The sequence below is a fragment of the Mirounga angustirostris genome, unplaced genomic scaffold, assembly GCF_029215605.1.
Source record: "Mirounga angustirostris isolate CCGP_5_RB_7025 unplaced genomic scaffold, mMirAng1.0.hap1 SCAF_4, whole genome shotgun sequence".
NCBI classification, from domain to species: domain Eukaryota; kingdom Metazoa; phylum Chordata; class Mammalia; order Carnivora; family Phocidae; genus Mirounga; species Mirounga angustirostris.
Window position 1 is genome coordinate 61,306,727 of NW_026991712.1, and position 26,928 is coordinate 61,333,654.

General features: G+C 37.5%; 1 protein-coding gene and 1 pseudogene across 7 annotated transcripts in view; one reads left to right on the forward strand and one right to left on the reverse strand.

Moving 5' to 3' along the window:
- XKR9 (XK related 9) overlaps window positions 1-26,928 on the reverse strand; it is a 93,105-nt gene that overhangs the window by 6,369 nt on the left and 59,808 nt on the right. For all 7 annotated transcript variants that reach the window (XM_064588220.1, XM_064588225.1, XM_064588222.1 and 4 more), the window contains one exon: window positions 3,386-3,606. In XM_064588220.1, the coding sequence (XP_064444290.1) occupies window positions 3,386-3,539 (154 nt within the window). In that variant the 5' untranslated portion in view covers window positions 3,540-3,606. The remainder of the gene's footprint in view (window positions 1-3,385; window positions 3,607-26,928) is intronic.
- Window positions 1,364-1,707, forward strand: LOC123858989 (large ribosomal subunit protein eL30-like; annotated as a pseudogene).

The window sequence follows — 26,928 nt, forward strand, 5'->3', positions numbered from 1 at the left end:
ATATTTTTCAGTTCATCATTTACCTCTTTCAACACAACAGGATGTATGTCTTATACTTTGCAACTGTTAATTTCCAATACCTAAGGGCTTAATAAGGTTTTTTCTATTTCTGCTGTTCTTACTCATGATGCCTTATTTCTTTTGGTGCTATAAATTACTGTAAGCCATTCATTTTCCTTGGAAAACTATCTGTGAAAATTACCTGAGGCCCAAGAGTAAGTGAATTCCTCCAGGGAGGATTTACACTTGTTTGTGCCAGATGGCTAGGGTCACTATCAGTCTGGGACCACTTTAAACTATATTCATAGCTTGGCTTTTATTAGTTTGTTTTTGGGTTTTTTGTTTTGTTTTTTGGACTAAAGATGAGAATTTTGATTGCAAATTGTTATATTTTTATGTTTCCCTGCTCTACTCAGCAGCAAGGCAATATTCCTTGCTATCTCCTGAAAGTAGATACTTTTGTCCTGAGGAGGGTACCTTTTGGGGTAACAGTTCTACAGATTAGAACTTTCTATCAGACGTCCCTTCCTTATGAGGACTGAGTTTTGTCTTCAGTCCACACACTGGAAGCTATCAAAACTGAATCTGCTACTTACAGGTTTGGTTAAAAAAACCAAAACAAACAAACCAAAAAAACCCTCCAGATATAAATGCCTTTGGAATCTTATTTAACCCTGCTGTGTTCCCACTTTCAAGTATATTTTGGCCTCTCATATCAGACTGTTTTATGGTTTTATGAAGACTTTTGAAAATATCCAATTGTTTTACATATTTTCAGAGAGAGGATTAATTCAAATAATTTAGCCTTTCGTGGTAAAGTTTATTTAAATAATCTGTTTTCCATCTGCTTTCCATCTTCTCAACATTTGTTGATATTCTAATCTGCTATTCTACTCTACATTCTCTTTGTCCTTGTGGGTTTATATGGTTTTTACTCCTTTACTCTCCTTTTTAGTATAATTTCAGGAAAGTGCAAAGATAAAAGAATATGTTCAGTCTTCTGAAGTAGTTCTATATATAACCTGATTTTTTTTACATTTTATTCTTCCTGATTGTCAAAACAATATATGAGTACCATAGAAAATTTTTAAATTCAGTAAAGTTTAAAGATGAAATAAAATCATTCATAATCCTACTACCCAGAAGCAGCCACAGTTGACATTTTGCATGTTTTCTTCCATTCCTATATAATAATTTCTCTTAAAAATTTCTCTTCCATTCCCTTATAATAATTTCTCCTCAAAAGTATGATAGAAAATTTGGCAGTGAAGAGCTTTGCATTGTGGGAACTCTTTCCTTTCTGTCTCCTGGCCATTTTGGTAGCTGCTTTTGGTTGGGGCTGTCCCACATCTAAGGCAAAAAGATGGTGGCCGCAAAGAAGATGAAAAAGTTGCTGGAGTCAATCAACTCTAGGTTCCAACTCACTATGAAAAGTGGAAAGTATGTGCTGGGGTACAAGCCGCCTCTGAAAATGATCAGACATGGCAAAGCGAAACTGGTCATCCTCGCCAACTGCCCAGCCTTGAGGAAATCTAAAGTAGAATACTACACCATGTTGTCCAAAACTGGTGTCCATCACTACAGTGGCAATAATATTGAATTGGGCACAGCGTGTGGGAAATACTATAGAGTATGACACTAGCTATAACTGATCCAGGTGATTCTGATATCATTAGAAGCATGCCAGAACAGACTGGTGAACAGTAAATCACACAAAATTTTTCTTATAAAAATTTTCTGGTCAGTTTTCAATAAAACTGACCAGAGCTTGTTTTAAGAAAAAAAAAAGTATGATAGAAAATTTCATAAATTTGTTGCCTAAATTTTATTTTAGAATTACTTTTGTCATTAAAATTTATTTATAAATACTATTTCTAGTGGCTACATCATTTTTTATACTAACAGTCTATAATTAGATTTCTCATTTTTTGCTATTTTTAACTAACATCTCAACTTCTTACTTCAAGAAGAAACTAAAGGATGAGGATAGAACCCTAACATAAAGATAGCTGTTACTGGATCCCACTGCTGGTATGGATGCTGTGTACTACTTGGAATCATCAGAAAATCTACCATAATATAGGCTATAAGCTCTAAATGTTGAACTTCTAGCTTCAAGAACTATATGATATAGAACTTTTAAGCACAAACCCACAAATTCTTTGAATCACAAGGAATACAAAGTCTCATAAGTACATTCTCTTTGATGTATTACTAACAATCAAAGTAAAGGTAAAAATATTAGAAGGGACTACAGTCTAGAGGTTTATGCAAAATTGGAAACAAGAAGACTGTTTGAGGGAATGAACTGATCTCACAGGTGACTCTACCATAGAAGGAACTCCAGGGAAAATGATAATCTGTTCCTCTGAGATGAATCCAAGTATACACAGAACCAGAGTCATTAATGAAAACTGGGGCTATTATTTAGCAAATGGATTTTTTTAACATCTCAAAATAAACACCTAAAAAGATTTTTTTAATGAAAACACCAAAATGAACGTCCTTTAAAAATGAACGTTTTACCCTAATGAGGAAATCTGCTAGAGAGGAGGAATATATTGGCCAACTTACAAAATTTTCACAATTTTGTGGCACTTGCACTTTCACCCAATGACTCCAATTCTGGGAATTTACCCTATGGATATACTTCACACATGAAAAATGATTCCTGCATAAGATTACTCAGTGCAGCATTTTTTTTACAAGAGTAAAATATTAGAAATAACCTAAATTAACATAAACATAGGGCTTGTTAAATAAATCATGTTACATCCATAACTTGTAATACTATGCAGATAATAAAAATGAATGAGAGAGTTCTTTCTGTACTGATATGGATAGATCTCCAAGACATACTGTTAAGTGTAAAAAGCAAAGACAATTTTTATGTTACTATTTCTGTAAAAGAAAAAAGAGGAAAAAAAGAATATAGATATTTTTTAAAAATTTTCTGAAAGAATCATCAAAAAACTGACAATAATAGTTTCCTTTCTGGGCAGACAAAAGAAGGAATGGGAAGAAGGGAGAGGGAGACAATATATCTTCATATACTTTTTGATATTTCCACAATATACTTCTTTTCAAAAAAATGAATAATTCTAAAAAAACTGTTAGAAAACTTCCAAAACCTTTCAAAGAGTTATGTAGTTGAGGGGTGCCTGGCTGGCTCAGTCAGTTAAGCATCTAACTCTTGATTTCGATTCAGGTCATGATCTCAGGGTTGTGAGATCAAGCCCCATGCTGGGCTCCGTACTGGGTGTGGAGCCTGCTTAGATTCTCTTTCTCCCTCTCCCTTTTCCCCTCCCCCAACAAACAAATATTAAAAAAAAAAAAAAAAATTCTCAGAGCATCCATTTAACACAGAGCGTTACGAAAGACTTACACTGACTGAAATTTGCTTGACCATGTTCCAGAAAGGTGTAGAGCTGCAAAACAAGTTGTGGGCAGCCTTCCAGGTAGGTCTCAAATAGCCTGAGCATGCTCAAATCAGTCATTCTATCTATAACTTCTTTATGTGGATCAATTTGTTCTTCCATAAAGTTATCAGTTTTGCTGCTATTTTTGAAAGCCACATGATAACCCTTTTTCAAGGCAAACCAATACCTGTAAACACAAACATTTATCTTCAGTAAAATATTCTTTATAACATGTTAATATACATAATAATTTTGGAAAAATTAACGTGTTTAATACAGAATTTTCTAGGGTGCCTGGGTGGCTCAGTTGGTTAAGCGTCTGACTTCATTTAGCTCAGGTCATAATCTCAGGGTCCTGGGATCAAACCCCATTTCAGGCTCCTTGCTCAGAGGGGAATCTGCTTGTCCCTCTGCTCCTCCCCCCACTCATGCGCACATGCACGTACTTTCTAACAAATAAAATCTTTTAAAAAAAATACAGAATTTTCCCACAAACTTTCTCCACTGCAAATTTCTTTCAACTCTGTGAATATCTCCTTGTAGCTTTATTGCAATTCAAACTCCATAAACTTTGGGGCACCTGAGTGGCTAAGTCAGTACAGCGGCTGCCTTTGGCTCAGGTCATGATCCTGAGGTCCTGGGATCGAACCCCACATTGGGCACCCTGCTCAGCAGAGAGTCTGCTTCTCCTTCTCCCTCTTCCTCTGACCCTCCTCCCTCCTCATGGTGCTGCCTCTCTCTCAAATGAATAAAAAACCTTAAAAAAAAAAAAAACACTCCATAAACTTCAATTGCATATTTGATAGGCACTGTATGCTAGCACTGTTAAGCATACATGATCTCAATTCATCTTCATAGTAATTATGTGAGATGAGTAGGTATCATTCCAACTTCAGATGAGAAAACTAAGGATGAGAATGGTAGTGATTAACTAAAAGTAAAGGGCAGACCAAGACTCCAAACCTAGATCTTATAATTCCTAGTCTCAACCACTACTTTCTGAAAGACAAACTGCAATTTTCAATTCATGCAAGTTATCTTTTTTTTTTAAGTCAAGTTTTTCATGCAAGTTATCTTAACTACAAGACAGATACATGCTCTTAAAATGTCAAAGTTGAAGATGAGACTGAACCGAGCAAACAATTACTCAATATCTACAAGGTGCTAGGCTCTTTGACCATTACCATCCTAGAAAATACGTAATTTCTCAAAGGCTTTTAAAACACCTTTGCTCAGGCTCTTCTTTTTAAAGAATTTTAAAATGAACATGAGTTATCATCATACAAGTAAAACTAATAATAAAACATATTGAGACACTTATTTGAAGAAATTTGGGGCTAGCAAAAAGGCAACAAGGATTCTAGCCCAAAGTTTATCAAAACTCTTTATTCCTCAGTTTCCTCATATAAAAATAAGAGCAGTGATATATAGCTTGTTTCAGTCGGCCCCTTCTGTCAACGTTTCCCATTTCAGTAAATGGTACGAACATTTACCATGTCGCTCAGACCAAAAACATGGAAATAATTTCCAACTCCTTTATTTTTTCTCATACCCTAAAAAAATTCTTCAGCAGGTTCTCTTGGTTCTTCAAATATACCCAAATCTGAACACATCACACATCATCACTTCCGCTGCCTCAATCCTAATTTAAACAGCCAACATCTCTGGTCTAGATTACTTCAACAGCCTCATAACTGGTCTCCAATTCTATTCCTGCTCCCTATGCATCCTATTCTGTACATAGCATCTAGACTGAACCTGTTAAACATAATTCAGATGTCACTCTGCTGAAAATGTTCCAATGAACATTTTGTTCCATCAAACTTAGGATACAACCCAAAGTCCTTACCATATTTTAAAAGGCCCTTCATAATCTGCCTCACATACACTACCCCCACTACCTTTCCATCTCATTTTTCTAGCACTTCCAATATACACTTCTTACTGTTTTTCCCAACTTAAAGGCTTTTGTCTTTGCTACTCCATCTGCCTGGAACTCTTCTGGGTCTGATGTGGTAGATGTTGGTCCAGAAAGTTCTGCACATGCATGGCACCATCTCCCATGAACACCCATAGGAGGGCATGCCTGATCTCTACTTCTACAGAGATTCTGAAGAGATTGAAAAAAAAAAGAGCAGGCTGCTGCTAAAAAGGCTGTGACCAAGGAGAAATTTCAGGGTGAATGGACTGCCCCAGCTCCTGAGTTCACCACTACTCAACCTAAAGTAGCTGACTGGTCTAAAGGCATGCAGGTGCCCTTGGTGCCTATTCAGCAGTTCCCTACTGAAGACTGGAGCGTTCAGCCGGCCACTGAAGACTGGTCTGCAGCTCCAACTGCTCAGGCGACTGAATGGGTAGGAAAAACCACTGAGTAGTCTTAAGCTGCTCTTCCACAAACTCTTAAACAAAATGGAAATAAGGCTGACAGTAATTAAACAGTTTCTTATAAAAATGAAAATTTAAGTGGTGCCTGGGTGGCTCAGTCAGTTGAGCATCGAACTCTTGATTTCTCCTCAGGTCATGATCTCAGGGTCATAGGATCGAGCCCCGCATGAGGCTCTGCACTCAGCACAGTGTCTGCTTGACCCTCTCCCTCCCCCCACTGTGCATGCATGGTCTCTCTCTCGCTCTCTCTTAAATAAATGAGTAATCTTTAAAAAAAAATAGAAAATTAAAAAAATTTTTAAAAAACAAAATTTACAAATTTACTCAACTTCATTCAGGTATCTACTCAAATGCCACTTCCTCACAGAAGTCTTTCCAGATCACATCATCTAAAGTAGTACTACTCTCCATCATATTCTCTTTATCCTGTGTTTTTTTCATCACCACTTGACGTATTACTTATTTTTATCTTTACCTCCTCACAAAAATGAAATCTACATGAAAGCAGGGACTTTGTTTTGTTTTGCTAATCAACTAGAACAATAGCTGGTACATAGTAGGTTTTCAGGAAATATTTACTGAATGAATTAGTAAATGAAAGCTCATATTTCTTCCGTAAAGAGACAGTAGATAGGAAAGAACTTTGAAAAGCTGGAAGTAAAACACAAATATAAGATACTCCTATCGTAAACAAGATATATACATACATGGATATACAAAGATTCATTATGTGGCAAACAGAAGTATGTTTTTCGGGGAAGTGGGTAGGGGAATGGGGTAATTGGGTGATGGGCATTAAGGAGGGCACTTGATATAATGAGCACTGGGTGTTATATGCAACTGATGAATCACTAAATTCTACCCCTGGAACTAATAATATAGTATATGTTAACTAAATTGAATATAAATTTTAAAAAATTTTTAAGAAGGATATTTTTATCACAGTTTTAAATAACATGGTCTATTATATTCATTGTGGGCTAGATGCCAAGGCAGAAAGCCTACAAAAATGATGGTGTCCATTTTCAATGACCTTACAACCTAATAGGAAGGTCAAGCCTGTAAACTATTAGCTGTAATACAAGGCAGAAGAAATAACTACTCAATAGAAATGTAAATACTCTCGTAAAAGTACAAAATAAAAAAATGATGAACACTCCCTAGAATTTATAGGTGAGATTTACAGGGAAAGTTGTGTTTGAGTCTTTTCTGGGTATCTGGCACAATAGGAAGTTCTCATATGTATATTATATAATACTATTATGTAATACAATATCATGTTCCTGTTCCTAAAGTAGATTATAAACTTTTCACAAATATTAACAGGTACATACCCACAGCATAGAGTGGGAGAGGTAGCAAAGCATAGTGGCTAGGAGTACAAATTCTAATACAGCCAGAATGCCTGAGTTCAAACCCCAGCTCCATCACTTCCTAGCTTAACCTCTCTGCTCCTGAGTGTCCTCATCTGAAAAGTGGAAGCATTCATCATATCCACCTCATTGAATTGTGGTGAAGAAATTTAATACATGTAAACTGCTTAGACCAGTACCTGGCACATGTTAAGTACCATATGGGTGACTATTAAACAAACAAAAAAATAGCTGTTTATAGATGTTCACATTAACATTTTCAGTAACTTTAGGGAGCAATTTTTCCAATTCTGTAGCAATTAATGGAAAATCAATACAAAGTTCTGCTTATCTAAAGGATAACTTCATGGGAAAGGGGAGTATGAATATAATTTTTTAGTCAGTAAGATATTGTTTCAGTTTTATGGAACAAATGATTAAGAAGCCAAAGGAAAAAAAAACAAGGGCGCTTTCTTAAATTTTGTCACAACATATTCTTTTATTTGAGATAAAAAGGCACCAGCTTCCACTATTGATGGGTTACTTTATATCAGGCTAATCCTCCTACTGATGACAGTGATAAATTCTAGACAAAACATAAAAGAGAACAAAGCACAGAAGAGGAACCAAAAGTAAGAAGAAACAAGAGGGCATTCAATCCTTGAAAAAAGGGCATCATACTGTATGAGATACACATTTATCTGGCCTTTCCTCTGAAGACATCCCATAGCCGAAAGGGCACAAAGCAGATACAGCTCAAGCAGAAAATCAAAATATTACTGGCCCAAAGAATCAAAGGACTGGGTTTGAATCTACCAGAATGGTTAGAAATTAAAGGGGGGGGGGAAGTCTCAGGAAAGAGGAAGCCACAGAGTAGAGAACACCCAAGTCTGCATATACTCTCCTCTGATACATGGTTGACCCCTTACTATGTCTGTGTGGGATGAGACTCCGAGGAACTGAGGAAAAATTCGCCAGAAAGAACCTAAGCAAAGATTTCAGCAGCTGTCTACCCCAAGGAAGAGTCTAGAGTTTGAGTTCCACCAAATTAGAGGGGCTTGGTTGATACTTCAGGCATTCCACCGAAACCCCAAAAGAGGCATGTTTTAGGAGTAAAGACCATATTTCAGGTCTGAGAGATTTTTCCTTGAACTAAGAACAAAATCAAAATACACCTTCCCTAACAAAACCTAAACCAAGCCTCTGTAACACAACAAGGTAATTTGCCAATAATTTAACATCTGCTTTTTCTTCAGTGGAAGATAACAGAAACTAGTCTCTACAAAATCTCAATCACAATGTCCACTACACAATAAAAAATAACTTGACATGCAAATAAACAGGGAAATGTGAGTTATACAGACGAAAATCATTTAGCAAAAAACATCAGTTAATAGAAGCATACCCATAGATGACTCAGATGTTGAAATTAGCAAACAAACTAAAGCACAGAGAAAAAAACTGGGGAAAAAGAGTCACAGAATCTCGATAACACAGGTGTACACAAGTCCCAAAAGAAAAAGAGTGAGATGATGGGGAAAAAAAAAAAAAATTACTTGACAAAATATTTGTAAATAAATAGCCAAAAATATTTTCTAAATTTGATCAAAAACAACATACAGATCCAAAAAGTTCAAAGAACCCAAACAGTAAAAATACAAACAAAACCATACATAGGCCCATCATACTCTAATTGCTGAGAATTCAGTATAAAAAGAAAATCTCAAAAATAGAGAAAAAAGATACAGTCCATCCTGGGAAACAAAAAGAATGTTAACTGACTTCTCACCAAAAACAACAAAAGCCAGAAGATGACAATATCAGTAGTCACGCAAAATGTAAATGGATTAAACACTTCAACTGAATGAGACTGTCAAACTGGATAAAAAAAATCAAGATTCACTTCTGGTGCTTTGCAAGAGACTCTCTTTAAACTCTTTGTTTTTGATCAAATTTCAAACAGATAGTTTGAAAGGAAATTACCAAAAATTGTTGGTATGGTTATATTAATATCTCAGACAAAAGAGACTTCAAATCAAGGAATATTACCAGGGATAAGGAGGGTCATGTCATAACGATGTATAAGAATCAATTCTTCATGAAGACATCTGTATGTACCTAATAATGGAGCTTTAAGATACAGGAAGCAAAAATTGTCAAAAATAAAAGGAGAAAAAGACAAATCCATAATCTTAGTTGAGGATTTTAACACTTATCTCTCTCAGCAATTGAAAGAAAAACAAGGCCAAAAAAAATATATCAGTAAGGATATAGAAGATTTTAATAACACTATCAGCTTAATCATCCTAATTTACATGTATAGAACACTACATTCAACAATGGCAAATTATAAATTCTTTTCAAATGCACATGGAATATTCACCAAGTCGGACTATGTGCTGGGCCTTAGAACAAATCTCAGTAAATTTAAGAAGGGTATAATCATACAAAGTATGTTCTCTGACCAAAACAAAATTAAATGAGACATCATCAACAATAAGATATCTAGGAAAATCCCCAAATATTTAGAATTTGTGGTAAAAGGTCCAGATCCTAAAGTTTCATAAATACTGCAACCTAGGAAATCTGAACATTACTAAAAGACCTCTCTCTAAAGAGTTTCAGATAGAAAATAAGAAAGACAGTCCAACTGTTTAATGCCCATTTAAGAAACTCTAAAAAGAAAGAAGGAAGAATCTGTGAGAAAAGGAGATTCATCTCCCATTGTACTCTATTTTATACAATTTGAACTTTTTTTTACAATGTGTTTAAAAGGAGCAAAAATAACACCCATATTTTAAATAATTCAAATGTCTTTCATATACCCATCAAAAGGAAAGTCTCCTTTGGCAAAGAAAAAGGTTTTATCACAAATCATACATAAAATGGAAATGCAAAAGTGTCATCTAATTTATATTCTGGAAAATGAAACGTTCTTCTCCACAGACCCCTGAGCAGTAACCGCGTACTTAGTAAGAACAGGCACTTATATCTAATAAATAATTCATGTTGATATTCCTTGTCTTTCATCTACCAACACAAACTCAATTTAGCTATCCTATAGAGAAATGAATCCATAATTTAGTATATCTCAAGTTTTTCTATACTTAGTCTGCACAATCCCTAAGATAATTTGGCCCATTTTTACTGTTTTAAGTCTTGCTTATTTCTCGCTATTTGTCTCAGTATTCTGTCACTTCCTACACTAACATACAAAGATAAAGAAAAAGAAAGACAAAAAGAAGGAAGTGTCTTTGTTTATCTAGCTGGCATTTTTCACTAATAGCCAACCTAATTCAATTTTTCCTTTTTCCTTTTCTCTAATTATTTGAACAGGCAAAATAGTCACATAATTCAAAAATCAAAAAGCTATTCACTGAAAAAACTTCATCCCACTCCTATGACCCAACTACGCAGGTTTCATGCTCCCCAATGACCACAAGAATTCACTGTTAGTAGTTTCATGTGTACCCTTCTAGAGTTTGTTTATGCATATGCAAGCAAGATTATAACCAAGTATATAAGCCTTTCACCGCCTTCTTTTACACAGATTGTAGCATATCATAACCACTGTCTGCACCTGTCTTTTCACTTAAAAATACTTCTTAGACAGTTTCTTCAACAAATGGTGTTGGAATAACTGAACAGCAACATGCAAAAGAATGAAACTGGACCACTTTCTCACATAATACACAAAAACAAATTCAAAACAGATTAAAGACATAATTGTGAGACAGGTATCTATCAAAATTCTAGAGGAGAACACAGGGAGTAACCTCTTTGACATCAGCCATAGCAACTTCTTTCTAGATATATCTCCAGAGGCAAGGGAAACAAAAGCAAAAATAAACTATTGGGACTTCATCAAAATAAAAAGCTTCTGCACAGCGAAGGCAACAATCAACAAAACTAAAAGGCAGCCTACGGAATGGGAGAAGATATGTGCAAATGACATATCTGATAAAGGGTTAGTATCCAAAATACATAAAGAACTTACCAAACTCAACACCCAAAAAAACAACTAATACAATTTAAAAATGGGCAAAAGACATGAATAGACATTTCTGCAAAGAAGACATCCATGCCTAACAGACACATGAAAAGACGCTCAACATCACTCACCACCAGGGAAATAAAAACTACAATGATATCACCTCACACCAGTCAGAATGGCTAAAATTAATAACACAGGAAACAGGTGTTGGTGAGGATATGGAGAAAGGGGAACCCTCTTACACTACGGGTAGGAATGCAAACTGGTACAGCCATTCTGGAAAACAGTATGGAGGTTCCTCAAAAAGGTAAAAATGGAACTACCTTACAACCCAGCAATTACACTACTAGGTATTTACCCAAAGGATATAAAAACACTGATTCGAAAGGACACATGCACCCCGATGTTTACAGCAGCACTATCAACAATAGCCAAATTATGGAAAAAGCCCAAATGTATATACACATATACATACAATGGAATATTACTTGGCCATCAAAAAGAATGAAATCTTGCCATTTGCCACAACATGGATAGAGCTAGAGTATTAGGCTAAGTGAAATAAGTCAGTCAGAGGAAGACAAATACCATATGATTTCATTCATATGTGGAATTTAAGAAACAAAACAAATGAACATGGGGAGAAAAAAAAGAGAGGCAAGCCAAGAAACAGACTCTTAGCTATAGAGAACCAACTAATGGTTACTGGAGGGGAGGTGGGCAAGGGGGATGGGTTAAACAGCTGATGGGTATTAAGGAGGGCACTTGTGATGAGCACTGGGTGTTATATATAAGTGATGAATCACTAAATTCTATATCTGAAACTAATATTACACTGTATGTTAACTAGTTGAAATTTAAATAAAAACTTGGACAGAAAAAAAATACATCTTGGAGATCTTTCCATTTCAGTACATAAAGTACTTAACATTCTTTGTAATAGCTATGTATGCCATTGCCTTGGATATACCATAAACTCTACCAGCAGACATTTAAACTGTTTCCATTTTTTCACTTTTACAAAAAAATTGCTATGACTGAAAAATTGTGTACATATGTCATTTTACATGTATGCAAGTATGATAAATTCCCAGAAAAGAAACCTCTGGCCTGAAAGTATATGCATCTGAAATATAATCAAACTGCCCTCCACAGGGATTGTACCAATCTATACTACCATCAACAAAGTATGAGAGACCTGCTTTCCCATGCCTTTCCAAGAGAGTATATTATCACCTGGATTTTTGCCAATCTGGCAAGTGACAATATATCAGTGAAATTTTAATTAACATTTTTTAAAATTATGAACAAGGCTTAGCTTCTTTCACACAATTTAAAAGCCACTTGCATTTCCTTTTTAATGCACTACCTTATTCTTTTCCCACTCTTCTACTGAAAATTCCCATTTTTTATTCTATTTCTAATATATGTTTCTTTTACTTTTGACTTTAGAAGCTCTTTAAATATTAGAAAACTAGCCCTTTGTTGGTTATAAGTTGCAAATGTTTTTCCCTGTTAATGTTGCTTTGCTTTTTGCTTTGCTTTTGTTTTTGTTTACTTGGGGAATTTCTGCTTTTGTTTATTGACATGGATTTTTTATAGGTCAAATCTATAATTTTTATAGTTTATGGGTTTTGAGTTATGGTTAGAAAATCTTTCCTGATTCCAAGGTTATAAAGGAATTCTCCCATGTTTTCTTATAGTACTTTTTTTTTTTTTTTGCTTTTTTATATTAAATATTTGATTCAGTTGGAATTTATCCTGGGGTCTGGTACCTTACCTGGAAGTATAATCCATAACATGCAATCTTAAATTATCCCAACTCTGAAGTTAATCAAAACTTTATTGTTCTTATGCTGCATATACTTGCTATTATTTCCTCTTACTTCTATTCTGGTGTGTATTTCTACAATCTGTGGTCTTTATATGGCATACAGACAAAAAATTCTTTTCTTATCCTTGTGGTTTGAATTTAGAGGGGTGGGGGAGTAGGGCTACTCTGAAAACAAAACTCTTCCAATTTATCCTTTCAGATGTTCTGTCTAGGAGGAATTAGAACCCATATTTTGTCACATTAAGACTGGGAGGCTGAAGACATAAACTGCAACATTTTAAAGTTTTCCCAATACCCAACTCTATGTTTCTATCAAGCTATTTCTAAAGATTTCACCTTCATCACAGAATAGGCTAAACCCTTTTCAAGATCATGTGCTATGCTAGGGTATGGGCTTAGCCTGACTTGCATATGAAGGTCCAATTATAATTTACATAGGCTTTTTTTCCCCAAATTGCTACCCAGTTGTTCCAACATAACTAAATTACAGAGCAAAAAATCATTAAGAATGTAAAATCTCTATATGACACTATCAACTACATTTACTAAATTTCATTTATAGAATACTACAACAACCAACCACAGAACATATATTTCAATTATATATGAAATCATAAAGATGGACCATATGTTGGGCAATAAAACGAACCAAAATAAATGACAAGAGATTGAAATGTTAAAAGTATGTTAGCTGATCATAACGGAATTAGAGATCAATATCAAAATATCTACAAAGGACGTGAACACCTGAAAAAATTTTTAAATACACCCTAACACTTGGGTGTAAGATGAAATCACAAAGAAGGAACAACCATTTTTTGAACTGATGGATAATGATGTGTTGTGTTTTTACATCATTGTGTTTATTTAAAAACACAACATATCGGGGCGCCTGGGTGGCTCAGTCATTAAGCGTCTGCCTTCAGCTCAGGTCATGATCCCAGGGTCCTGGGATCGAGCCCCGCATCAGGCTCCCTGCTCCGCAGGAGGCCTGCTTCTCCCTCTCCCACTCCACTTACTTGTGTTCCCTCTCTCGCTGTGTCTCTCTCTGTCAAATAAATAAATAAAAATCTTTAAAAAAAAAAAAAACACAACATATCAAAATGTCTGGAATATAGCTAATTCAAGGGTTTGGAAAATTTTTATAGCTTAAATGCTTTTATTAGAAAAGAAGGAAGGGTTAATAGTAATAATATAGGTTTCCATAGAAATGAAGTAGAAAAAAGAAAGTAAGCTCTAAGTATATAGAAAGAAGAAAATACAGATAAAAGCAAAAAATGAAATAAGAGACAAGGAATAGAAAAAAATTAACAAAGCCAAAATTTGGTTCTTTGAAAAGGCTTAAGAAGAAATTGATAAACCTCAAAAAAGATTGCTGAGGAGTAGGGAGGAGAAAGAAGGTTAGAGAATACAAAATGCCAATATCAAGAATAAAAAAGGTGACATCACTAAAGATCCTATAGAGATCAAAACTATAACAAGGGAATATCAGGAACAACTTTATACCAATAAACTGAACAACTCTGACAAAATGAAAAAATTTCCTGAAAAACACAACTTACTAATACTGACAAAAAATCAAATAGAAAATCTGAATAGATCTGTATCAAAGAAATCTAATTTGTTCTCAAAAATCTACACGTTAACTCCATCCAATTCACTTGTTCAAACAAGTATGGAAGAAGTGTGATGTGACCCTACAGGTCACATCAAACTTAATGGTAAAACATTCAACACTTTATCCCTGAGATCAGGAACAAACTGAAAATGTCGCTGTCATCACATCTCTTCAACATTTTACTGGAAGACCTAGAGAGAGAGAATGAGGTAAGACAAAAAAAAATAAAAGGAATAAATTTTTTTTTTTTTTAAGATTTTATTTAGGGACTCCTGGGTGGCTCAGTCTGTTAAGCGTCTGCCTTTGGCTCAGGTCATGAGCCCGGGGTCCTGGGATCGAGCCCCACGTCAGGCTCCTTGCTCGGGGGAAAGCCTGCTTCTCCCTCTCCCTCTACCCCTGCTTGTGTTCCCTCTCTCACTGTCTCTCTGTCAAATAAATAAATAAAATCTTTAAAAAATAATAATAAAAATGTAAAAATAAGTACAAATGAAGAATAAAATCATAATCATCTCAAAAGATGCAGAAAGAGCATTTGACAAAGTACAACATCCATTCATGATAAAAACTCTAACAAAGTGGGCATAAAGGGAACATACCTCAACATAATGAAAACCATATATGACAAACCCAAAGCTAACATCATACTCAATAGTGAAAAACTGAGAGCTTTTCCTCTAGGATCAGGAACAAGACAAGATATCCACTCTCATCACTTCTATTCAACATATTACCAGAAGTCCTAGCCACAGCAACCAGACAAGAAAAAAGAAGTAAAAGGCATCCAGATTGGTAAGAAAAAAGTAAAACTGTCACTACTTGCAGATGACATGATATTATATATAAAAACCCTAAAGACTCCACCAAAAAACTATGAGAACCAATAAATGAATTCAGTAAAGTTGCAGGATACAAAATCAACATACAGAAATGTGTTGCATTTCTACACACTAACAACAAACTAGCAGGAAGAGTAATTTTTTTTAAAAAATCCCATTTACAACTGCATCAAACAGAATAAAGTACCTAAATAAAATTTAGCCAAGGAGGTGAATTTAACCTTTACTCTAAAAACTATAAGACATTGAAGAAAACACAATGGAAAGATATTCCATGCTTGTGGACTGAAAGAACAAATATTGTTAAAATGTCCATATTACCCAAGCAATCTAAAGATTCAGTGCAATTCCTATCAAAATACCAACCATATTTTTCACAGAACTAAAACAAATAATCCTAAAATGTGTATGGAACCACAAAGGCTCCTGAACAGCCAAAGCAATCTTAAGAAAGAACAAAGTTGGAGGCACCACAATCCCAGGTTTCAAAAAAAACAATAGAACAGATCAATGAAACCAGGAGCTGGTTCATTGAAAGAATTAACAAAATTGATAAATGCATAGCCAGACTTATCAAAAAGAAAAGATAAAGGACCCAAGTAAATAAAATCACAAATGAAAGAGGAGAGATAACAACCAACACCAAAGAAATACAATTATTAGGGAGCGGAGCAAGATGACGGAGGAGTAGGAGACCTGGATTTCATCTCCTCTCAGGAATTCAGCTGGATAGGGATCAAACCATTCTGAACACCTACAAACTCAATAGGAGATCAAAGAAAAGAATAGCAACAACTCTCTCATCAGAAAAGCGACCACTTTCTGGAAGGTAGGACGTGCGGAAAAGTGAATCCGAGGCGATATTCGGGAGGATAGACGGCGGGGGAGGGGCCTCCGTCGGCCGCTTCTGGCAACTGATAGAACCACGGAGCACAAAATCGGAACTTTTAAAAGTCTGGGGCGCCTGGGTGGCTCAGTTGGTTAAGCAACTGCCTTCAGCTCAGGTCATGATTCTGGAGTCCCGGGATCGAGTCCCGCATCGGGCTCCCTGCTCAGTGAGGAGCCTGCTTCTCCCTCCGGCCCTCCCCCCTCTCATGTACTCTCTCTCATTCTCGCTCTCTCAAATGAATAAATAAATCTTAAAAAAAAAAAAAAGTCTGTCTGCTGAGGGACGTCACTCTGGTGGCTAAGCGGGGGGTGGAACCCTCCGGGACAGTGTGGTCTCAGGACCCTCGGGGTCACAGAAAGACCGGGGGTGCCTGAGTGTGGCAGAGCTCCCAGGTATCGGAGCAGGGAAGCCGGCTGCAGAGGCGGAGCCCAGGCGCGGGCTCTCAGCTCGGGGTTGCCATAAACCGGGATTCGCGGCACAGTTGGGCCACTGCTCCTCCAGCAGGGACCCAACAAGCGGCAGATCCGGGGAGACTCACCTTCCTCCCCCGGGAGGAGCCACGCGGGAGTGCACTGCAGGGATCTGCTGGGTTTGGAGACTCCACACGGGGTCGGGTGCCAGAGATAGAAACGTGCGGTCACAGGCCGGGTGAGCACGGAGTGCGGCCAGAGACCGGGGAAACGGGAGTGACTGACGGCTTTTCTCTGGGGGCTCACTGAGAAGCGGGTCCCCGAGTTCTCGGCTCCTCCGGGGCAGAGATTGGGAGGCCACCATTTTCACTCTCCGCCTCCAAAGCTGCACGAAAAGCTCCCAGGGAACAAAAGCTCTGGAGAGCAAACCTGAGCAGATTACTTAGCCAGGAGGGGGCAAGGGCGGGGCAATTCCGCCTCCGGCAAAGACATTTGGAAACCACGGCAACAGGCCCCTCCCCAGAAGATCAGCGAGAACAGCCAGCCAAGACCAAGTTTACCGATCAATGAGAACGGCAAAACTCCAGCGCTAGGGGACTACTGCACATAGAATTCATGGCTTTTTTATCATGATTCTTTAGTCTTTCAAAGTTAATTTTTTTTAACTGTCTTTTTTTTTTTTTGAATTTTTCTTTTTCCCTTTTTCAACCAACATCTTATCAATCCCTTTTTTAAAAAAACATTTTTATTTTTCATTTTTAGAGTCATATTCTATCCCTTCATAGTAGTTACCTGTATTTTTGGCATATATATATAAGTTGTTCTCTCTTTAAAATTTTGAGATAGTTTCTTCTAACAGATTAAAATATACACTAAATCTCTAGTATATGGTGTTTTCTATTCCCCTGCCTGATCTCATTCTCTCCCTTTTTTTTCTTTTTTTTTTTTAAATCCTCTTCTTTTTTTTTTTTTTAAGATTTTATTTATTTATTTGAGAGAGAGAGAATGAGAGAGAGCAAGCACATGAGAGGGGGGAGGGGCAGAGGGAGAAGCAGACTCCCTGCCGAGCAGGGAGCCCGATGCGGGACTCGATCCAGGGACTACAGGATCATGACCTGAGCCGAAGGCAGTCGCTTAACCAACTGAGCCACCCAGGCGCCCTCTTCTTTCTTTTTTCAAACAACTTCTTATCAATTCCTTTTATAAAATTTTTTATAATTTCCATCTTTACAGTCATATTCCATCCCTTCATCATATCAACCCTTATTTTTGTACATATATAAGTTTTTCTTTCTTTAAAATTTTGGGAGGCACTTTCTTCTAAAAGACCAAAATACACCCCAAATCTAGTGTATGGCACTGATCTATATACCAGCCTGATCATATTTGATCACATTCTGGTTTTTTTGTTGTTGTTTTTGTTTTGTTTTGTTTGTTTTTGTTTTTATCTTTTTCTTTTTCTTTTTTCTCTCTTTCCATTTCTTTTTCCACTACTTCAGGTCTTTTCTGATCTGTTTAGAGTATATTTTCTGGGGACATTGTTACTCTGCTAGCATTTTGTTCTCTCATTAATCTATTCTCCTCTGCACAAAATGACAAGACAGAAAAAATCACCTCAACAAAAAGAACAAGAGGTAGTACCGACTGCCAGGGACCTACTCAATATGGACATTAGTACGATGTCAGATCTAGAGTTCAGAATCATCACTTTAAAGATACTAGCTGGGCTTGAAAAAAATATGGAAGTTATTAGAGAAACCCTTTCTGCAGAAGTAAAAGAACTAAAATCTAACCAAGTAGAAATCAAAAAGGCTATTAATGAGGTGCAATCAAAAATGGGGGCGCTAACTGCTAGGATAAATGAGGCAGAAGAGAGAATCAGTAATATAGAAGACCAAATGATAGAAAATAAAGAAGCTGAGAAAAAGAGAGATAAACAACTACTGGATCACGAGGGCAGAATTTGAGAGATAAGCGATACCATAAGACAAAACAACATTAGAATAATTGGGATCCCAGAAGAAGAAGAAAGAGAGAGAGGGGCAGAAGGTATAATGGAGCAAATTATAGTAGAGAACTTCCCTAATTTGGGGAAGGAAACAGGCATCAAAATCCAGGAAGCACAGAGAACCCCTCCCAAAATCAATAAAAATAGGTCAACACCCCGACATCTAATAGTAAAACTTACGAGTCTCATAGACAAAGAGAAAATCCTGAAAGCAGCTCGGGAGAAGAGATATGTAACCTACAATGGTAGAAACATTAGATTGGCAACAGACCTATCCACAGAGACCTGGCAGGCCAGAAAGGACTGACAGGATATATCAGAGCACTAAATGAGAAAAATATGCAGCCAAGAATACTATATCCAGCTAGGCTGTCATTGAAAATTGAAGGAGAGATAAAAAGCTTCCAGGACAAACAAAAACTAAAGGAATTTGCAAACACAAAACCAGCCCTACAGGAAATCTTGAAAGGGGTCCTCTAAGCAAAGAGAGACCCTAAAAGCAAGACAGACCAGAAAGGAACACAGACAATATATGGTAACAGTCACTTTACAGGCAATACAATGGCACTAAATTCCTATCTTTCCATAGTTACCCTGAATTTAAATGGGCTAAATGCCCCAATCAAAAGACACAGGCTATCAGACTGGATTAAAAAACAAGACCCATCGATATGCTGTCTGCAAGAGACTCATTTTAGAACCAAAGACACCCCCAGATTGAAAGTGAGGGGGTGGAAAACCATTTACCATGCTAATGGACACCAAAAGAAAGCTGGGGTGGCAATCCTTATATCAGACAAATTAGATTTTAAACCAAAGACTATAATAAGAGATGAGGAAGGACATTATATCCTACTTAAAGGATCTATCCAACAAGAAGATCTAACAATTGTAAATATCTATGCCCCTAACGTGGGAGCAGCCAATTATATAAGGCAATTAATAACAAAAGCAAAGAAACACATCGACAACAATACAATAATAGTGGGAGACTTTAACACCCCCCTCACTGAAATGGACAGATTGTCTAAGCAAAAGATCAACAAGGAAATAAAGATTTTAAATGACACACTGGACCAAATGGACTTCACAGACATATTCAGAACATTCCATCCCAAAGCAACGGAATACACATTCTTCTCTAGTGCCCATGGAACATTCTCCAGAACAGATCACATCCTAGGTTATAAATCAGGTCTCAACCGGTACGAAAAGACTGGGATCATTCCCTGCCTATTTTCAGACCACAATGCTTTGAAACTAGAACTCAATCACAAGAGGAAAGTCGGAAAGAACTCAAATACATGGAGGCTAAAGAGCATCCTACTGAAGAATGAATGGGTCAACCAGGAAATTAAAGAAGAATTAAAAAAATACATGGAAACCAATGAAAATGAAAACACAACCATTCAAAATCTTTGGGATGCAGCAAAGGCAGTCCTAAGAGGAAAGTATATAGCAATACAAGCCTTTCTCAAGAAACAAGAAAGGTCTCAAGTACACAACCTAACCCTACACCTAAAGGAGCTAGAGAAAGAACAGCAAATAAAGCCTAAATCCAGCAGGAGAAGAGAAATCATAAAGATCAGAGCAGAAATCAATGAAATAGAAACTAAAAGAACAGTAGAACAGATCAACGAAACTAGGAGCTGGTTCTTTGAAAGAATTAACAAGATTGATAAACCCCTGGCCAGACTTATCAAAAAGAAAAGAGAAATGACCCAAATCAACAAAGTCATGAATGAAAGAGGAGAGATCACAACCAACACCAAAGAAATACAAACAATTATAAGAACATATTATGAGCAACTCTATGCCAGCAAATTAGATAACCTGGAAGAAATGGTGTATTCCTAGAGATGTATCAACTACCAAAACTGAACCAGGAAGAAACAGAAAACCTGAACAGACCTATAACCACTAAGGAAATTGAAGCAGTCATCAAAAATCTCCCAACAAACAAAAGCCCAGGGCCAGATGGCTTCCCAGGGGAATTCTACCAAACATTTCAAGAAGAATTAATACCTATTCTTCTGAAACTGTTCCAAAAAATAGAAACGGAAGGAAAACTTCCAAACTCATTTTATGAGGCCAGCATTACCTTGATCCCAAAACCAGACAAAGACCCCATCAAAAAGGAGAATTACAGACCAATATCCCTGATGAACATGGATGTAAAAATTCTCACCAAAACACTAGCCAATAGGATCCAACAGTACATTAAAAGGATTATTCACCACGACCAAGTGGGATTTATCCCTGGGCTGCAAGGTTGGTTCAACATCCACAAATCAATCAATGTGATACAATACATTAACAAAAGAAAGAACAAGAATCATATGATCCTCTCAATAGATGCAGAAAAAGCTTTTGACAAAGTACAGCATCCTTTCTTGATCAAAACTCTTCAGAGTATAGGCATAGAGGGTACATACCTCAATATCATAAAAGCCATCTATGAAAAACCTACAGTGAATATCATTCTCAATGGGGAAAAACTGAGAACTTTCCCCCTAAGGTCAGGAACGCGGCAGGGATGTCCACTATCACCACTGCTATTCAACATAGTATTGGAAGTCCTAGCCACAGCAATCAGACAACAAAAAGAAATCAAAGGCATCCAAATCGTCAAAGAAGAAGTCAAACTCTCATTCTTTGCAGATGATATGATACTTTATGTGGAAAACCCCAAAGACTCCACCCCAAAACTGCTAGAACTCATACAGGAATTCAGTAAAGTGGCAGGATATAAAATCAATGCACAGAAATCAGTGGCATTCCTATACACCAACAATAAGACAGAAGAAAGAGAAATTCAGGAGTCAATCCCATTTACAATTGCACCCAAAACCATAAGATACCTAGGAATAAATCTAACCAAAGAGGCAAAGGATCTGTACTCAGAAAACTATAAAATACTCATGAAAGAAATTGAGGAAGACACAAAGAAATGGAAAAACGTTCCATGCTCATGGATTGGAAGAACAAATATTGTGAAGATGTCAATGCTACCTAGAGCAATCTACACATTCAATGCAATCCCCATCAAAATACCATCCACTTTTTTCAAAGAAATGGAACAAATAATCCTAAAATTTGTATGGAACCAGAAAAGACGCCGCATAGCCAGAGGAATGTTGAAAAAGAAAAGGAAAGCCAGCGGCATCACAATTCCGGACTTCCAGCTCTATTACAAAGCTGTCATCATCAAGACAGCATGGTACTGGCACAAAAACAGACACATAGATCAATGGAACAGAATAGAGAGCCCAGAAATGGACCCTCAACTCTATGGTCAACTCATCTTTGACAAAGCAGGAAAGAATGTCCAATGGAACAAAGACAGTCTCTTCAACAAACAGTGTTGGGAAAATTGGATAGCCACATGCAGAAGAATGAAACTGGACCATTTCCTTACACCACACACAAAAATAGACTCCAAATGGTTGAAAGACCTCAATGTGAGACAGAAGTCCATCAAAATCCTAAAGGAGAACACAGGCAGCAACCTCTTTGACCTCAGCCGCAGCAACTTCTTCCTAGAAACATCGCCAAAGGCGAGGGAAGCAAGGGCAAAAATGAACTATTGGGACTTCAAGATAAAAAGCTTTTGCAAAGTAAAGGAAACAGTCAACAAAACCAAAAGACAACTGACACAATGGGAGATGATATTTGCAAATGACATATCAGATAAAGGGCTAGTATCCAAAATCTATAAAGAACTCATCAAATTCAACACCCAAAGAACAAAGAATCCAATCAAGAAATGGGCAGAAGACATGAACAGACATTTTTCCAAAGAAGACATCCAAATGGCCAACAGACACATGAAAAAGTGCTCCACATCGCTCGGCATCAGGGAAATCCAAATCAAAACCTCAATGAGATACCACCTCACACCAGTCAGAATGGCTAAAATTAACAAGTCAGGAAACGACAGATGTTGGCAGGGATGCGGAGAAAGGGGAACCCTCATACACTGTTGGTGGGAATGCAAGCTGGTGCAGCCACTCTGGAAAACAGTATGGAGGTTCCTCAAAAAGTTGAAAATAGAGCTACCATATGATCCAGCAATTGCACTACTGGGTATTTACCCCAAAGATACAAAAGTAGGGATCTGAAAGGGTACGTGCACCCCGATGTTTATAGCAGCAATGTCCACAATAGCCAAACTGTGGAAAGAGCCAAGATGTCCATCAACAGATGAATGGATAAAGAAGATGTGGTATATATATACAATGGAATATTATGCAGCCATCAAAAGGAATGAGATCTTGCCATTTGCAATGACGTGGATGGAACTGGAGGGTATTATGTTGAGTGAAATAAGTCAAACAGAGAGGGTGCCTGGGTGGCTCAGTTGGTTAAGCGACTGCCTTCGGCTCAGGTCATGATCCTGGAGTCCCTGGATCGAGTCCCGCATCGGGCTCCCTGCTCAGCAGGGAGTCTGCTTCTCCCTCTGACCCTCCCCCCTCTCATGTGCTTGCTCTCTCTCATTCTCTCTCTCTCAAATAAATAAATAAAATCTTTAAAAAAAAAAAGTCAAACAGAGAAAGACATGTATCATATGATCTCACTGATATGAGGAATTCTTAATTGCAGGAAACAAACTGAGGGTTGCTGGAGTGGGGGGTGGGGTGGGAGGGATGGGGTGACTGGGTGATAGATACTGGGGAGGGTATGTGCTCTGGTAAGCGCTGTGAATTGTGCAAGACTGCTGAATCTCAGATCTGTACCTCTGAAACAAATAATGCAATATATGTTAAGAAAAAAAAAGAAGAAGAAGGGGCGCCTGGGTGGCTCAGTCGTTAAGCGTCTGCCTTCAGCTCAGGTCAGGATCCCAGGGTCCTGGGATCGAGCCCCACATCGGGCTCCTGCTTAGCGGGAAACCTGCTTCTCCCTCTCCCAGTCCCCCTGCTTGTGTTCCCTCTCTCGCTGTGTCTCTCTCTGTCAAATAAATAAATAAAATATTTAAAAAAAAAAAAAAAAAAAGAAGAAGAAGAAGAAGAAGGTAGCGGGAGGGGAAGAATGAAGCAGGGGAAATCGGAGGGGTAGACGAACCATGAGAGACGATGGACTCTGAAAAACAAAACTGAGGGTTCTAGAGGGGAGGGGGGTGGGAGGATGGGTTAGCCTGGTGGTGGGTATTGAGGAGGGCACATTCTGCATGGAGCACTGGGTGTTATGCACAAACAATGAATCATGGAACACTTCATCTAAAACTAATGATGTAATGTATGGGGATTAACATAAGAATAAAATAAATAAATAAATAAATAAATAAAAATAAGATTATGTGTCATAAAAAAAAGAAATACAATTATTATAGGAGAATTTTATGAGCAATTATATGCCAACAAATTGGGCAATCTGGAAGAAATGGATAAATTCCTAGAAATATATAAACTATCAGAACTGAAACAGGAAGAAATAGAAAATTTGAACAGACCCATAACCAGTAAAGAAATTGGGTCAGCAATCAAAAATTTCCCAACAAACAAGAGTCCAGGGCTGGATGGCTTTCCAGGGGAATTCTACCAAACATTTAAAGAACTAACACCTATTCTTCTCAAGCTATTCCAAAAGATAAAAATGGAGGGAAAACTTCCAAACTCATTCTCTGAGGCCAGTATTATCTTGATTCCAAGACCAAAGACCCCACTAAAAAGAAGAATTACAGAACAATATCCCAGATGAACATGGATGCAAAAATTCTCAACAAGATATTAGCTAATCGAATCCAACAGTACATTAAAAGGATTATTCACCATGATCAACAGGGATTTATTCCTGGGCTGCAGCGTGGTTCAATATCCACAAATCAATCAACATGACACACCACATTAATAAAAGGAAGGATAAGAACCATATGATCCTTTCTCAATAGATGCAGAAAAAACATCTGACAAAACACAGCATCCTTTCTTGATAAAAACCCTCAAGAAAGTAGGGATAGGGGGCGCCTGGGTGGCTCAGTCGTTAAGCGTCTGCCTTTGGCTCAGGTCATGATCCCAGGGTCCTGGGATCGAGCCCCGCATCGGGCTCCCTGCTCCACGGGAAGCCTATTTCTCCCTCTCCCACTCCCCCTGCTTGTGTTCCCTCTCTCGCTGTGTCTCTGTCAAATAAATAAATAAAATCTTAAAAAAAAAAAAAAAGAAAGAAAGAAAGTAGGGATAGAAGGAATATACCTCAACATCATAAAAGCCATATGTGAAAGACCCACAGCTATGGGCGCCTGGGTGGCTCAGTCACTTGGGTGTCTGCCTTTGGCTCAGGTCATGATCCTGGGGTCCTGGGACTGAGTCCTACATAGGGCTCCCTGCTCAGCAGGGAGTCTGCTTCTCCCTCTGCCCCTCCCCCTGCTCCTCCCCCTGCTCATGCTCTCTCTCTCTGTCTCTCTCTCTCAAATGGATAAATAAAATATTTTAAAAAAAAAAGAAAGGAAGGAAAGAAAGAACCACAGCTAATATCATCCTCAATGGGGAAAAACTGAGAGCATTTCCCCTAAGGTCAGGAACACGATAGGGATGTCCACTCTCACCACTGTTGTTCAGTATTGCACTAGAAGTCCTAGCCTCAGCAATCAGACAACAAAAATAAATAAAAGGCATCCAGATCAGCAAGGAAGAAGTAAAACTTCCATTCTTCGCAGATGACATGATACTCTATGTAGAAAATCCAAAAGAAAACATGCTAGAACTGATATATGAATTCAGCAAAGTTGCAGGATATAAAATCAATATACAGAAATCTGTTGCATTTCCATACACCAATAATGAAGCAGCAGAAAGAAAAATCAAGGAATCAATCCCATTTACAATTGCACCAAAAACCGTAAGATACCTAGGAATAAACCTAACCAAAAGAGTAAAAGATCTGTATGTTGAAAACTAAAGAATACTTATGAAAGAAATTGAAGACACGAAGAAATGGAAAAACATTCCATGCTCCTGGAATGGAAGAACAAATATCATTAAAATGTCTATACTACTGAAAGCAATCTTTTAAAGATTTTTTTTTTTTATTTGAGAGAGAGACTGAGAGAGAGAGAGCATGAGAGGAGGGAGGGTCAGAGGGAGAAGCAGACTCCCCGCTGAGCAGGGAGCCCGATGCGGGACTCGATCCCGGGACTCCGGGATCATGACCTGAGCCGAAGGCAGACGCTTAACCGACTGAGCCACCCAGGCGCCCTACTGAAAGCAATCTACATATTCAAAGCAATCCTGATCAAAATAACACCAGCATTTTTCACAGAACCAGAACAAACCTAAAATTTGTATGGAACCAGAAAAGACCCCAAATCGCTAAAGTAATGTTGAAAAAAGAAAAGAAAAACAGGAAGTATCACAATCCCAGACTTCCAGCTGTATTACAAAACTGTAATCATCAAGACAGTATGGTACTGGCACAAAAACAGACACAGAGATCAATGGAACAGAATAGAGAACCCAGAAATGGACCCCCAACTATATGGCCAACTAATCTTCAACAAAGCAGGAAAGAAATGTCCAATAGAAAAAAAGACCCATCTCTTCAACAAATGGTATTGGGAAAACTGGACAGCTACATGCAGAAGAAAGAAACTGGACCATTTTCTTATACCAAATACAAAAATAAATTCAAAATGGATGAAAGACCTAAATGTAAGACAGGAAACCATCAAAATCCTAGAGGAGAAAACAGGCAGCAACCTCTATGTCCTTGACTGCAGCAACTTCTTACTAGCACATCTCTGGAGCCAAGGGAAGCAAAAGCAAAGCAAAAATGAACTATTGAGACCTCATCAAGATAAAAAGTGTCTGCACAGTGAAGGAAACACTCAAAAAACTAAAAGGCAATCAACGGAATGAGAGAAGAGATTTGCAAATGACATATCTGATAATGGGCCAACATCCAGGATCTATGAAGAACTCATCAAAATCAACACCCAAAAAATAATCTAGTTAAGAAATGGGCAGAAGACATGAACAAACATTTCTCCAAAGAAGACATACAAATAGCCAACAGACACATGAAAAAATGCTCAACATCACTTCTCATTAAGTGATTAACCACAATGAGATACAACCTCACACAGGTCAGAATGGCTAAAATTAATAACTCAGAAAACAACAGATCTTGGCAAAGATGCAGAGAAAGGGGAACACTTTCGCACTGTTGGTGGGAACGCAAACTGGTGCAGC